Consider the following 15,945-nt stretch of genomic DNA (forward strand, 5'->3'; position numbering starts at 1 on the left):
CTTACTTCCTTTTCTGGGTATCATTTGCATATGCAAAGTACCAAGAGGAGAGCCGGCAGCCACTTACGGAGACATTTTTTCCAGAAAGCATTCCCAGTGCCTGGCTCCCACCGGTTTTTCCAAGAAGCAGCGCAGCAAACAAAACTCCTCTGTCTGCCTTGCTGCCCGCAGTTCTGAATAGCATCGGTGAAAGTGGCTGTTCTGCTGCTGTTAGGGCTGGTGATGCCTGTGTGTGAGGCAGCTCAGTTGTGAAGGCCTCTGCTTCTGTCGGCACCTGGGTCCAGGGAATGGAAATGAAGGACTCACCTGAGCCTTAGGGCTCGGGGTGGTGGATCCCTGCCGAGCTTTCTGTGGTGAGGCTGGACAAGCCTTCTCATGAAATCGCACGGGCTAGTTATGATGTTTTGGGCATGTCAGAGCAATGACACACATAGCTGTAAAACGAAAGTATTTTTGTCTCTTAAGGTATTCTGTACCTGCCCACTGAAAGCCAACCTTCACCCTTTATATCCATCTGTAATTTTGAGGATTAAAAGTGCATGTGCCTTAGTGTTTATTTCTTATTTCTGACTGACCTAGGTTTCTGCTGACTGATGTTACGAAGGTTTATTTTGCTAAAGATTTGTTTGTTGTTACTGTGTTGCAGCAAAATCACTGAGAATGCAAAGAAATCCTTGGCCTCTCTTAGAAGAGAAAACCCTCAGCTTGCACCAACACTTGCCATTATTCAGGTAAAGTGTGTCTGTATGCTCAGTGGCTGTGAGAGGTCCCCTTCAGTACCATTGCTTATCTGAAACTTAAGGAGTGCATGATGCAGAAAGTAACTTCTATTCAAGCAAAGTGATAGAAGGAGAGAATTCCACCAGACTGCAACACCTGATTATAACAGCCACAGCAAACTTTAGGCTGTAGGAAAGGTTTGCAAAGGAAGGGAATTATTTTATCCCTTCCTCCTTCTGCTAACAGTCTTCCCCACTGTAAGTACAGATTGCCTTTTTTTTACAAGTTGTCTAAACTGATTGAAGTAACTGAGTTAAAGCGGTTGTTCTCAAACTTTTTTAGCTTGAAGCTTTTGTTGCAGCCCTGAAAAGTGTTTACGTGCCTGAAAACATGAAACTGCCTTCACCTCCCACCCCTGAAATAACATCGCCATGGTTAAGGAAAGACCCAGCTGCTTCCTGCCAGCCTTGTTGCCTTTGAGCAGCTGTAGCTAAAGAAGAGGCCTGCAGTCTTAAGGAGGGGAAAACCACACTGAAAGATCCCAGTCAGCTCAAAAAGACCTGTGTGAAATAAATACTCTGTGTAAAATGTCAGTATACTTCAGGAGTAGCAGCACTTCCGAAGGCAAAGCAATCTCATAGTTGTATTACTAACTTTGTGAGGGGCTTTCTTTTCCGTACTGCTGGCACTGCCATCTTTGAGATAGGCAACCAAACTCATAGACAAGGATTGCTATCCCTGCAAAGCTAAGAGATGTTCCTTTTTAGATTTCTTAAGGTTTTAAGGCCAAAAAACTGTGGTTGGTTGTCATTCTGAGTGGGACCCAGAGCCCTGCAGGCAAGATTTTTTTTTGTCCTGTTTCCTAGGCTGGTGGTGTTTGTTTTAAGTGGGCACACATTGAATCTCTCACCCAGTAGGTTTTCATTTGTTAAACATCTATAAATATTTTTTACTTTCTAACAGTGAATGTAAGAAATGCAGCACCAACTTTATTTCAGTAGGTTTTTTAGCGAGACTGACTTAACAAAGTCTCCCACACTCTGCCCCTCCCCCCTTGGTGATTGTGGTTAATGTTTTCAAATAGCCCTCTACGGCTTTGAATTTAAGGATTACTAGAAAACCAGTGACCAGTGTTCTCAGTGATCTTTTGTTTCTCACACCTGTCTTGTCTCCATCCAGTTGCACGTGAGCTGGCTTGGGGCATTGATCCACCCTGGGCTGGAGGTGCCTGGGGAGGCTTCTGTTCAGCCACATTAGTCTCTGAGTCTGGTTTTCTGCATAGCCATAGGGGTGTTTTATGCAGACACAGGGAAGGGATATTGTTAGGATGGGAGAGAGCATTCAGTGAGAAGGGGGAGGTTCTTGCTCACTTTTAATATCAGTTGGGATGCAGCTGCATCAGTGTTTTGGTTCTGGTCATGGTTATGCTTGTCCCTGTTTATTACACTTGGTTTGCATCGTGAGGTGGCTGTAGGAACATGTGGCCTAGATCCTCCTGGTTGAAATTCACCCTAATGATGTCCTCCACCTGTCAGTTACCCTAACTCTAGTCTGGTTATAAGGACTGGTGGGCTTGGCAGTGCTAGTTTAATGGTTGGGCTTGATGATCTTAAAGGTCCTTTCCAACCTAAATGATTTTATGACTGAAGAAGAAATACTTTTAAGTGTGTATTTGTTGGTACAAAGAAAGCCTTGTTTTAGTCTAAAATGCTTTTGTCTTGCTCTGCTCTACTGGGTAATGTGGGCAGAGCCTTAAAATTCATGCTGCTCTCCACATGTTGCAGTTCACCCAGAGGAGCAGAGAGAGGACAGCAGAATTATCTCCTTTGCCGGTTGCTCATGGGTAAGACCAGTCAGTGTGACATGGCACCTCCTCTGCAGCATTACTGGCAACGAGGAGTTGCAGACTGAGCCAGTCTGGATGTGTTTAGCTGGTTTTAGATGTGTTCTTTTCCTCTCAAAAATGGAATTGATACTGAGATTGATACCTGCATTGCTTATTATCCCTGTTGAACCTGGCTGGAGCTGTGCAACATCAAAAAAATGGTTGTTTGCTGCTTCTTGATTTTGTTAAAGCTGAAAACTTACAGTAGCAAGACTCTGCTTAGCAGTGGAGCTGTTCCTCTGCAAAGCTCAGCGAAGCACTACCTGCTTCCCTGCCGCCCCTACCCTGCCCCTGCACTCTGCCAGCCCATGCCCTGAGCTCTGGGCTTGCCTGTGCTGCCCTGTGAGTGTCACAGGTGGGAGTCTTGTTCAATATCTTTAGCAATGATCTAGATGACGGGAATGAATGCACCCTCAGTAAGTGTGCAGATGACACCAAATTGGGTGGGAGTGTTGATCTGCTCGAGAGTGGAAAGGCTCTACAGAGGGACCTGGACAAGCTGGATCAATGGGCCAAGGCCAGTTGTATGAGTTTCAATAAGGGCAAGTGGCGGGTCCTGCATTTTGGTCACAAGAACCCCAGGCTACACTAAAGGCTTGGGAAAGAGTAGCTGGACAGCTGCCCAGCAGAAAAGTACCTGGGGATGCTGGTTGACAGCTGGCTCAACATGAGCCAGCAGTGTGCCCAGGTGGCCAAGAAAGCCAACAGCATCCTGGTCTGCATCAGGAATAGTGTGGCCAGCAGGAGTAGGGAAGTGATTGTGCCCCTGTACTTGGCACTGGTGAGACCACACCTTGAGTACTGTGTTCAGTTCTTGGCCCCTCACTACAAGAAGGACATTGAGGTGCTGGAGCATGTCCAGAGAAGAGCAACCATGCTGGTGAAGGATCTAGAGAACAGGTCATATGAGGAGTGACTGAAGGCATTGGGATTGTTTAGTTTGGAGGAGGCCAAGGGGAGACCTCATTGCCCTCTACAACTACCCGAAAGGAGGTTGTAGGGAGGTGGGTGTTGGCCTCTTCTTCCAAGTAAATAGTGATAGGACCAGAGGAAATGGCCTGAAGCTGTGGCAGGGGAGGTTTAGATTGGATATTAGGAAGAATTTATATTCTGAAAGAGTGGTCAGGCACTGGAACAGCCTGCCCAGGAGGGTGGTGGAGTCATGGTCCTTGGAGGCATTCAAGAAATGTGTAGGTGTGGCAGTTCAGGGCATGCTGTAGTTACCAAGGTTGTAGGTTGTTTGTTTGTTGTTTGTTTTTTTTTTTTTGGGGGGGGTGGTCAGTTGTGGTTTGGTTTTTATTGTTGCTGGTTTTGTTTGTTTGATGGGTTTTTTTTTTTGGGTTGTGGGAGGGAGTTTTGTGTTGATGGTTGGACTCCATGATGTCAGACATCCTTTCCAACCATGACAATTCTGTGATTCCGTGATTTCAGTGTAGTTCTACCAGGGCTAGAAAGTATCACATTGTCCCAGCTCACTGCACTTGCAATTGAAACAAGAACAATGTTGGGCCCACTGCCCTCATAACTAAGGCAAGAACAATGTTGACTGGTGTTGACATGGCAGTGCAGCCCAGGGTGGAGGTGTTTGCACCACCACAGTAGATTGTGAGAGGAACTGGTTCAGGGCAGGGGCTTTCTGTGCCCACATGAGGTGAGTGTTCACCAGCCAGTGCCACAGGAGCAGGAAATTACAGGTGACAGGGTGGTACAGCTGGTGGCTCCCTCCCAGTTAAGCCTCTCAAGGAGTCCTGTTGGTTCTGCATCAGTGTGGGGATACAGTTGCACATTTACTGGCATAGGGGAGCAGCTGTTGAGCTCTCTTTAGTCCACTCTCTTCTTCCCTCACTGCAGTTTGCAGGAACACATGTTCTCAGTGCAGCAGCATCCCCTCTCATGAGCTACGTCACTCCACAAAGTCTGTACTTTTAAATAGAATTTTTTTCACTGGCAGTAGTCCTGAACGATTTGGGATTGACATGTTTCTAAATTGTTACGGGCTTCAGCCAAAAAAAAATTTGGGTGATGCTAGTGACAGTCAAAGCCAGCACTGGCAGCTAACCATCAGCTCTGATGGACAGTCACTGACACTGGGTCTTGTGACAAAAGCTATGAAGAATGTGTTCATGAAATTGGAACAAACCCTTTTAAAATTATCCTGTTGTCTGGGTCAGAAGACAAGTTTTATGTATAGTCATATAGCTGTGAGAAGTGTGTTTTTCATCTTGTTATGCAGCCACTAATATTATTGAGGGTAAAACCCTCACTGGTCCATTACTAGGAGGTTTCTAGTTCTGTGTATTGAATTTTAAGTTTTACTGTTACAATATATGAAGATATCTGAAGAGCCTCCTAAGTTTCAAGAGTAACTGGAAGACTAAAAACCAATTGTAATTATTGCGATTAAATGCCATAATATATATGGTGCATGGAGGTGTAGAGACCTCAGGGAGGATTCCTGGGTGTGATGGTTTCTCAGGAAAATCTGCCCAGGAAACACTTCTGTCCTAGTGCAGGTGCCTGCTGGCAACTGGGAGGAGCTGATCACTTCTCTTGCTTCTGTAATTTACGGAACCCATGTAACAAGTGATGGTAATGTTTCACCTCATTTTCAGTGGTGAGGCAAGCCAGTGTTTTTAGGTGGTATGAGGACACGGCAGGAAATGTTAGTATTGCTGTTGTCTGTTTTGTCCTTGTTACGTGGGTGGATGGAGAATGGTATATTCAGATACAGACTGGTACCTTTCTTAAATGGTAAACTTATGTTAAGGAAATGGCCATTGTTATCTATAAAAGCCTGGTATCAACACATTTTTAAACTAATCAAGCCAAAATAAATATACTAAATGACATCTGCTTCTTTCCTAGAATTGCTAGGCTTTTTATTTGTTTGAATACTGGTAGACACAAACATCCTCACTGCATTTCTTGCGTCGATCTGTGCAGTAGTGCACTCCAGGTTTTTAAATGTAAATTTATTATTTTAAAACTTTGTTTCTGTTTTGTTCCCCAAGGCACATAATGATCAATTGATTCAAGAAATAAACAAGAACTTTGCCAAAGAGGTAAGCTTCAGTTGATACACTTATTATTATTAATCATGAGCTACAGGCCCTTGGTAGTTACAAGCATTTTCTGTTGGCAGGTTGGTCTACGTGTTGTTCACATCTGTCTCCCTGAAGGCAGCAGCAAGGATGAGGTAACTGCAGTACCTGAAGGACTTTTCCTTTTTTGCTTTTGTCAGAAACTTATGTTTATTACTGATGTTCATTATCCCTTTGAACTGATCTCTGTTGACTCAGATTGGAGTTGGAACTGCCTTAGTTCTATCCCCCTATTGGCAAGCGCAGGAAAAAAGGGAGTTAATGGGCTTGTCTGTTGTCCCCATGCAAGCTGAAGCAGAATCAGCAAAGTAATGTTTTGTTTTCATGTCTGATACTTAACTGCAATGTGCCCTCATACCAGCATGGGTATCCTATCTCCCATAATTGCTCTTGTGACTGTATTTGATTCTTGCCCAAATTATTAATGAAAATTAAATATTAACTAATTTAGAAGGGGATGGGTTTGAATTTATTTGCCTGTTTATGGATCTTTTAATGCTTAAAGTATGCATTGAAAAAAATCACACCCCTGCAAATCACTGGAGGGCTGAGTTCTTCTGTTGTTGAAGGCATTAGGTTGGGGGTACAGCACTAGTATCAAGTAGGTTTAAAATGTAGCAAGCCATATTCATATACATAGTCCTGAGGTATCTGAAAATAAAAACAGCAAAGGAATGTGTAGTAAAAGATGTCACTGTTCCCAGCTGGCCTCCTTGAGCTTGGCAAGTTTGTAATCCTGCAGGCTTGTGGGTCTTGTGTACCATTTTGTATTTGGTACACTTTGCTTTTAAAATGTTGCTTGCAGTGTAATCTCAAGGACAGCTTCCAGATATATTGAGAGGAACTTACTGTGAAGAATTTTAGGAGTCCAGTTTAGTGGATGGTGAATAGACAGCTAACCATTTAAGAAGGGTGGGCTTTTGAAATGAAGATCAAATACACTTTGCTGTTTGAAAATGCATTTCATCTGCTGAGTTACACAATAGGAAATAGGTAAAATACAGTGAGTATGCAGCAGTAGTTGCTAATGCTTTGAATATCTTAGGAAGTGGCTGAGCTTTATATGCAAAGAGAAAAGCAGGGTATTTTTGTTATTTGAAGAAAGGTACTCCCAATACAGTTCATAATGAATGGTTTGCTTAACTCTCCTGCTTGCTCACTATGACCAAGTGTTTTTTCATTTGTTAGAGTCCACATGCTAGCTTGCATTCCCTGGTTTGGGAAGGTGGGAGAGATTTCAGTACTGTGCAGTTTTTGTTCTTCCATAAGTGCTGCACGTTAAAAGCAAGTTAATAAAAGATTGTTTTACTCTGCATAAGTTGTAGGATGGAAAGCTGAATTAAAGCAAAATGCAATGAAAATGGAAAACTGAATTATTTTCCCAGGCAGCAAGAATATAGTTTGAAGTTCATTAGATTCAGGCTATTTATGAGTTATGTTTTCTTTAATTGCTGTGTAGGCCCCTGATATTTTGTAGCATCTCAGGATTTTTTAAGCAAAATGTGGATGTTTTCGCATGCATATTCTGGTGTATATACTCACCGTTACTTTCTATTAACATGTATAGCAGCCGTATTGCTGTCAAATGGCACAGGGTCAGTATATGTCCCTATTTCTGTCTCAGAAGTCAGTGAACTGGAGGAGCATTTCTGTACCAGTGACATGCTTGTATAATACCAAAGTTGCACATTTTCTCAGTTCAGAGTTGCAGACCAGTTTACATGAAAAGCATCTTAGGAAGGCATGGTATTAGCTAAGGAAAAAAGGCTTATACTAATTTTCTGTTGGATATTAATCCAGTGAAATTATACAACTTGATGTTGATTGCACACTGGTTTTCTTTGGAATAATATAATGGAAAGACATGCTCACATGATGTTTCTCACATGGGAAAACTGTAGCATGTTTTATTCCATTGTATTCTTTATGGTCACAGCTGAATAGCAAATATCACTATGGATCAGGGTTGTACTTGAGTGAAGAAGCAATCAAGACTAGGTGCAGTCTCTGATGTGAAATATGAACAATTATAAAGCATTTGAATTTGCACCTGCTTCAGTACTTGAAATTCAAAAACATTTTTGCAGCACCATTTCAAAATAATGATTCTTCACTCACCTTAGGATCACGTTATTTTGAGAAGGAAAATCGGTAACAATATGCTGGTTTCAGAAAATGCATTTTCTCTTGTATAATTTTTTTTTTCCCAGTGTTACAACTTTTTATCCATGTTCATGATTTGAACTGTGTTTTAACCAAAACTTTTTTAAAAAAAAACATCTTCTGAAGCCACTAGAGTGTCAAACTTTTGCTGATGTTTGAAACAGTGGAAGACAGTGATTTTGGCAGCATAATGTCATGTAATATGTGTTGGCTGCTTTGCTAAATATTTAGAATAGAGTCAGGGTGGCTTAATTTGGTAATCTACAGAAATATAAAACAAGGAAAACAGGTTATTTCTTTTTTGTTTAGAAGCTGCAGTAATATGTCAGGGAAGGAAAGGTGGCCATAAGGTAGTTTTAAAATATAGGTTTTATCCCCTTCTAATTAGATTGTTCTTTTGTCTGTTGTTCTGATCTTTGATGCTTTCTATTAACTTCCTAGATTGTCAATGAAGTCTTGAGACTTAATGAGGATCCTAACGTGCACGGCCTTGCCTTTGACCTCCCAGAAAGCTTATATAGCAGTAAGGTATTAAATGCTGTGAAACCAGAGAAGGATGTGGATGGGTAAGTGGAGTACTGATAAACAATGTTAGCAGACATAAAGCTGATAGCTTTGTAAAATCAATTTTCCCATTTTCTTTAATGGATTTCTCAGTCAATGTGTCTAGCTGTGCTATTGAGCACTGATTAAAGATGCTGCTGAATCAATGAGAAGTCTTGGGCTGAAGTAGTTTTGATCATTATCTTGTTAATCGTTATATACTGTATATTCAGGACATGGTCTTTTTAAAGTAGTAAAAAAACTAAGTTCTGATTTACTGATGATACTTAGGGTATTTCAGTACTTCAGTAATACAAATTGTAGTCACAAAGTACTGAACACAATCCTCAAAATTTTCACAAGAAGGGTTGATAGGAAAGTTGCAGAGAAGGTTTTTCATTTCCTTACAGCAGTCTCTCACAGTGGGAGAGTAGGTTGTAATAATTTGGACCCATTAGCAGAACTTTCCAATCAGTTTTGAGCAGTCTTGCACTGCTCTCTGGAGTGGCCACTGGTATAATTTAGCTGTCTGGGTTACCATTTTGCTGTTCTTGAAGCCTTTTTGCTCTTAACTGCAGACTGTGACCCATTTTTTTTTTTTTTTTCTTGGGGGGGGGATGAATTTTTTAAAAAAATCTTCTCTCCTTTTTTTTTTTTTTTTTTTTTTCCTGTCAGGAAAAAAAATATCTGGAAATGTTGCAAATTAGTTAGCTCTCCATTACCTGAAGTACTGGAGATTGACAGAGAAGGGAGGTTCAGAGCACCCTTGTGTATGAGAGAGAACACGGTGCTTGCAGCACAGAAACTCCCGAGTTCCCCTCAGCAAGGAGCCTGGGCCCAGAGGGACACTTTGCCTCCGGCCCAGCTGGGCTGTGCTGGTGCTGGTCTGGTTCCTCTGTAGCCGCTAACATGTTTCGACGAGTAAAGAGCTGCCCCTGTATTGTGGGCTGGTGTTACTTTTTCTATGGCCTCTCTTGAGGCTCAGTATTTGTCTAACTGGCCCGTGGGGTGATACAAATTAGCCACAGTACGTGACTGTCAAAGGATTTACTTTTATGCGATGTGTTTGCACTTGGGATTAGCTGTTAGCCATGTTACAGGCTTTACTGTGGATTTGTTACACAAACTCTTTGTTTAAATTGCCATGTTTTTCCACTGCAGATTATCCGATGTAAATCTAGGACGCTTGGTACGTGGCGATGCCAATGACTGTCTAGTTCCTCCTACAGCGTATGCAGTCGTGGAGCTTCTTGAAGATTTAGGTGAGATCTCCTATCATAATTATCACATTAACTGACTTTCTCGGTTTTAGTCCTGAGAGACAAATATGATCTCACCTTGTTGTGTTTTCTGGTTTGTGTTCTTTACGCACCCTATATATAATTCTCTTCTGCTAGTGAGAAACCTCAGTGAGATCTGAATGTAATATTGGCAGAAAAGGGTCTCAATCCTACAGATTTTTAAGATTAGGCAGGGATGGCCTGCCATCAGCATATTTAATCTCACTGAAGCTACCTGAGACATCTGAGTCTTCAAAACCAAAAATACAAACATCACTTAGGGACTTCACTTGGCAATTTTGATGAGTATTAACAGTTTGAGGAATCCAGATCTGCCTGTAAATAACTGCTGAGCCAGTGTTTTGGTTTGGATCAGATTGTGTAAATGCTAACATTGAAATGGCAGATTTAAAGTAGTGGTTTTACAGTGCATGACAACGCTGCTAGTTTAAGGCAGCGTTTCAGAGATAGTCTCTCTTACAGTCGTTTGTAATAGTAGAGAGAAGGATTTCTGAAATAGAACTGTAAACAGGAGGTCAGATGTAGCAAATATGAATGAAAGGATTTGTGCAAATAAAATACCAGAAAACCAGAAAAGCAGTATTTGCTTACTAGAATTAGAGAGCTGCCAGGAAAGAACTTAAAACCTGTGCTTTGCCTTGGACTCCAAAAGAGTAGCTTGTGATGCCCCAGCTGCTGCTGTCCTGCCCTGAGCTGCACTCCTGGCTCTGTTGGAGGGCTTTGATGGGGGTGGCCTGCTCAAGGCACAGAGTTTGTGTAGCTGCTCCAGTTCTGTGGCACTGCAGAACCTGACGCTCATGCCTCTGCAGCCAAGGGCAGGTGAATGATTTGCCTTGTGTCATGCAGGTGGAAAGACCGTGCTGCTGGTGGGAGCTGGCGGGGCAGTGGAGGCGGCCTTGCAGTGCATGCTGCAGAGGAAGGGAGCAGCCACCCTCAGCTGCTGCTGGAAAGACCCTCAGCTGCGGAACAAGGTGAGTGCTCTCCTGTCTGCCCGGTTCTCTGGGGTCAGCCCTGCTGTCCAGGCGGCCCAGTTGCCTGTCTGCAGGGCACTGCTCCCCCTCGCTGAGGTTCCCGAGTGGCACTGGAGCTCACTGGTGGCCAGCGGGGGTTGGGATTTTTTCCTCTTCCGATTTGCTCAGAAATGGTGCTCAGGGCAACAATGGCCTCGACCAGAATATTACATGTGTAGCAGCAGCTGCTACAACTTCATTATTTTACACCAGTAAGAGAAATAATTCAGTGTTACAGTTTAAATCAAATGTTTCAGGTTTTCTTTTCTCTTTCTCTTGGTGTGAGAGATGCCTGCTTTCTTCACCTCCTGTGGTAATAGTAATTGAGGTGAAGTTGCTTTAATTGAGTTTGCCTTAAAGGTTTGCAAATGCTGCCTCTTTTGTGACAAGGAGGATCGCTGTCTTTATCCTCAAAGAGAACTGTGAAAGGATACATAGCCTTAATTTGAAGGCTTTAATTTATATGGTCTTCCTGGTTGCTTTTTGTAGAGCTTTTAGCAACAATTTAGAAGTTGGTGTGACTTCCTGTGAAACTTCCTGTGAAGTTTGTTCCTTAGTCCCAAATTTCATAGAATAACGCAGCTGGGAATGTGTTGTCCTTCGGGTGCGTGCAGGGTCGCCTCTGCAAGTGGCTGCAGGGGTGAGGTGCGGGGACAGGGGAGTGAGGTGCGGGGACAGGGGTGTGAGGTGCGGGGACAGCGGTGCTGTTGCATTGGTCGCACGCGCCGCGAGGTGGCAGCCGATGCGAAGTGATGCGGTGTCAGAGCTCTGGGCTTCGAAGGCAAGAACAGGAGGAAGTTCAGTTTAAGCAGCTGTGGTAGAAAGTTCTCTGGCAAACCGGTGTTTTCACAGCTGTGGATGTTTTTTGTCAGGCTTGTCTCAGCTCTGTGCTTTAACTGACAGCACTTAGGGAACATATGCCTTTCTCAGAGATAGGAGCACTGTGAACTTAATACTAGCTGTGTCTCATTCTTTAATTATTTCTCATTGCTTGGGGTTGTGCTAGAGGACTGCTTTGGGCTGGATGGGGTGGGTCATGGGATGGCCAGAGGTGTTTCCACTGGTTCACAGCAAAATACTTGGACCAAAGCTGCGTGTGTAGTGCTGTTGATATGTTGGAGAGAGATCTGTTTCCTTCCACCCAGATGCTTTCCCATAATCATGCTTTACTTTTTGGCATTTCCCATGGCTTACCTCTTGCAGCAAGTCGCTGACGGGAAACAGAATAGGAGGCCTAAGCAGGAGGCAGTTTGAGGCTTTGCACATCAGTCTTCCCAGACTCATTTTAACTTTTGGCAGTAGAGAAGTTTGGGCTTTGCCTGGCGGACTAATCAGCAGAGCTCAGGGGAAGCCTTCCTTCTTCTTCCTCATCTGTAAGCCTGGAGCAGCATGTCACCAGTAACCCTCAGAGCACTGCTGAACCTGGCTGGATGTAACTCTGTTATAGTTAGCTCTAGCTCCTAGATAAAATCTAATGTGCATGGGGAAAACTGTCCTGTTTCATATTGCCAGAAACTGGAGTCAGAAACAGGGCACAGATTTTTTTACTGGACAGCAAGGCGCTGTTCTCTCGTGGCAACCTGTATTTGAAGTACAATGTTGTTAGATAACATGATTATACTTAATTACATGAAATTTATTTTCTTTTGCTCATTTGAAATGCTGATTAAGAAAAAACAGCTTAAAGACTTGCAAGGTTTCTTCTCTTAAGTTTTTTTTATTTTAATTTCAAGTTAGAAAATGTCTTAGTTGCTGTTAAGATTTTTACAAGACTTGGAAGAATTAATACATGTTTTGTTTTTACTGCACAGTACACTAACTTTAGACATGTCTGTACACTTTTTCTCCTTCCTCTGAATGTGATACCTCTACAGTAACAGTCTGTGTGTTGTTGCTTGGAAGTATAACCTGTGGTAGCATAACCTCACTTACAAAGTGAGGGATGGAGGCTTGGCTGGAGACTTGGATGGGGAAAAACCTGATAAAGTTCAACAAGGGCAAGTGTAGAGTTTTGCATTTGGGGAAGAAAAACGCCATGTACCAGTACAGGCTGGGGGCTGACCTGCTGGAGAGCAGTGTAGGAGAGAGGGACCTGGGGGTCCTGGTGGACAGGAGGATGACCATGAGCCAGCAGTGTGCCCTTGTGGCTAAGAAGGCCAATGGCATCCTGGGGTGCATTAGAAAGGGTGTGGTTAGTAGGTCAAGAGAGGTTCTCCTCCCCCTCTATTCTGCATTGGTGAGGCCGCATCTGGAGTATTGTGTCCAGTTCTGGGCCCCTCAGTTCAAGAAGGACAGGGATCTGCTTGAGAGAGTCCAGCGCAGAGCCACAAAGATGATTAAGGGAGTGGAACATCTCCCTTATGAGGAAAGGCTGAGGGAGCTGGGTCTTTTTAATTTGGAGAAGAGGAGGTGACCTCATCAATGTTTACAAATACCTAAAGGGTGAGTGTCAAGAAGATGGAGTTAAGCTTTTTTCAGTGATGACCAGTGATAGGACAAGGAGTAATGGATACAAATTGGAGCATAGGAGGTTTAAGGTGAATATCAGAAAAAAAATTTTTACTGTGAGAGTGACAGAGCACTGGAACAGGCTGCCAGAGAGGTTGTGGAGTCTCCTTCACTGGAGACATTCAAAACCCACCTGGACACATTCCTGTGTGATGTACTCTAGGTGACCCTGCTCTGGCAGGGGGGTTGGACTAGATGATCTTTCGAGGTCCCTTCCAACCCCTATGATTCTATGAACCTACAAGGAATCTGAATTTTCATTGGGATGCACTTTCCGCCCCCCTTCCCCCCCCATTATGTATCAGGAAAGGAAAAATTAGGCTTAAGGATAGGTGTACTTTACTTGTCTTACTCCATTGGCCTACCCCATTTGTACTGAAGCACTAATCCCAAACCTAGTGATGTCATGCCTTTCTTAAGCAGGTACTACATTGTTTTTTACTAGCTCTGCTGCTTTGTTCTACTTTTTAAAGGGTAGCATAACAAGAAGTGTTTTCTTTAGAAATTCTATTGGTTTAAATGAGACACTCAACACTAAGGTTTGTAGGGTTTTTTGGATCAGGCTTTATATTGATATGGACTTGTTATTACTTATTTTACCCATACACTTTTTCAAAAATATTTTTTAAATTATCAAGAGAAAGGTACATTTTAGTCCACCTTAGGAAAAGTCTAACCATGCAGAGGTACAAACAACATAATACCAGCTGACTTACTGCACTTCTTTAAAGCAAGTCTTTTCTGTAGTATGGCAGGAAAAGGGAATAAAGTAGAGATTAATGCATTTCAATTTCCTTGCTTTGACCTGCATGAATACATACTTTGCATGTTCTTTTCCCTCCTCACTTCATGTTTTGTTAAGGTGCACAGATCATTAGTGTTTCTTTTTTGTTGCATTTTGAGTTTGCCTGACTTAGCTATTAAAAATAATCATCATGGCACAGCTGAGCCATGTTCTTGAACACTCTTCCTGGGTTTGCAAATAAAATCACAAATGAAGGAAAGCAGTATATTTCGCAAAATTCTGTCACAGATGTGCATAGTTGTCTTGAAGAAATGCTGTTCTTTTTGCATTGAAATGTTGGATCTAAAATCTATAATGAATTAAGATATAAAGGCTTGAGCATTTTTGTGAAAATAGATAAGATGTTATCATTCAGTTAAGCTTTGTGTAGATAACTCTTAACTCTTCAAAGCACCATCACTGCAGAGTGCCTGAAGAACGATCCAGTGACATATTTTCAGGAACGTCTCGCTTGGTAGCCCTGTTTTTAAATGTCAACCAAAAGTCAGTTCAGCATTACAGGTTAAGAATTGGAACTGATGTGCTTAGTATTTTATTATGTTAGAATTAGGCTGTCTATCTAGTTTGAAAGGAGGTTATCAAATAGATTTGAATTGAAGAATGCAGATTTTTTTCTTGCCAAACACATGGATAATGCTTTGTACCTATGAGGAAACTGAGTTTCAATGCAGTCATCTAAGTTCAGTCAGCCATTATTTCAACACTGTTTTACATGTAGTCTGCATGTGAACCACACTATGTTGAGGAGAGCTGCTATCCTACATGTTTGTTGTAAAAGAACTGAAAAATCAGTCTATCTAGGTGTAATTAAGAATGGAAAGTATGTTTCTAAAAGCCTGGTTGAAAAGTAGGAGAGTGGTTCAGCTGGAGCACATGAATGGGAGGTTCATTTTTTAGATTTGATAAGAACCTTTTTTGGCCACAGTCTCCTTTTTCCTTGGGGCCAACACTTAAGCTTCAGACTATTAGACATCTCTTAGTCATTTGCTGTCCTGTTTTTGCTGTCTTGATAAGTGTCTTGGCACTGGGAGAAAAATACATTGTATATTGTGGGATACAAATGTATGAAAGGATGTGAGAACAGGTATATGAATCCCGTAAGAGGAGAGGGAAACTGCATGAGAGTTTCTAATGACAATGCTGTAGACAAAATACTTCTTTTTCAGCATTTTGTGTGCATCATATCTGTTCCTCACAATCTGAAATTTATCTCCCTGCCTGTGAGCTAGAGGAACAGCTGCTAAAGCCAGCATCATAGCAGTAGGCTTCAGCCTGCAGTACAGAGGTGGATCTAGTTGTCACATGCACAGTGTAGGGCAGGTGCATTTGGCAGGGAAAGGGCTGTCCATGTCTGGACAAGAAGACAGTAGCAGGGAGCTGGTGGCTGTGAGCTGCAGCTCATCCCTGAGGGCCAGTGGGGGATGGATTGGAGCAGATCAGCCACAATTGTTCTAGTGGGTTGCAAATGATTTACAAACCATAGGTTCAGCTTCCTGAGAAAGAGACAGAGCTGGAAGAAACCACTCAAGGAGAATATCAGTACAAGAAGACATGCTAGAGAGCAGCCCTGTGGAAAATACCTGAGGGTACTAGTGGATCGAAAACTGGACATGAGCCACCAATGTGCAATTGCAGCCCAGAAGGCTAAACATGCTGGGCTGCATCAAAAGAAGCGTGGCCAGCAGATGAAGAGTGTGGATTCTGCCCTTCTACTCTGCCCTGATGAGACCTCACCTGAAGTACTGCATCCTGCTCTGGAGCCCCCAACACAAGAAGAACATGGATCTGTTGGAGTGTGTCCAGATGAGGACAACAAAAATTATCAGAGGGCTGAAGCACCTCTCTTATGAAGACAGGCTGAGGGAGTTGGGGTTGTTCAGCCTGAAGAAGAGAGGACTCTGGGAACACC

At 42.8% G+C, this 15,945-nt stretch overlaps 1 protein-coding gene across 1 annotated transcript in view; it reads left to right on the top strand.

Moving 5' to 3' along the window:
- Positions 1 to 593: 593 nt before the first annotated feature.
- MTHFD1L (methylenetetrahydrofolate dehydrogenase (NADP+ dependent) 1 like) overlaps positions 594 to 15,945 on the top strand; it is a 151,642-nt gene continuing 136,290 nt past the window's right edge. The window contains exons 1-6 of the mRNA XM_051614964.1: positions 594 to 731; positions 5,617 to 5,667; positions 5,748 to 5,801; positions 8,311 to 8,435; positions 9,574 to 9,674; positions 10,560 to 10,684. Coding sequence (XP_051470924.1) covers positions 594 to 731; positions 5,617 to 5,667; positions 5,748 to 5,801; positions 8,311 to 8,435; positions 9,574 to 9,674; positions 10,560 to 10,684 — 594 coding nt within the window. The remainder of the gene's footprint in view (positions 732 to 5,616; positions 5,668 to 5,747; positions 5,802 to 8,310; positions 8,436 to 9,573; positions 9,675 to 10,559; positions 10,685 to 15,945) is intronic.

This window comes from Apus apus, chromosome 3, assembly GCF_020740795.1.
Source record: "Apus apus isolate bApuApu2 chromosome 3, bApuApu2.pri.cur, whole genome shotgun sequence".
Lineage (NCBI taxonomy): Eukaryota > Metazoa > Chordata > Aves > Apodiformes > Apodidae > Apus > Apus apus.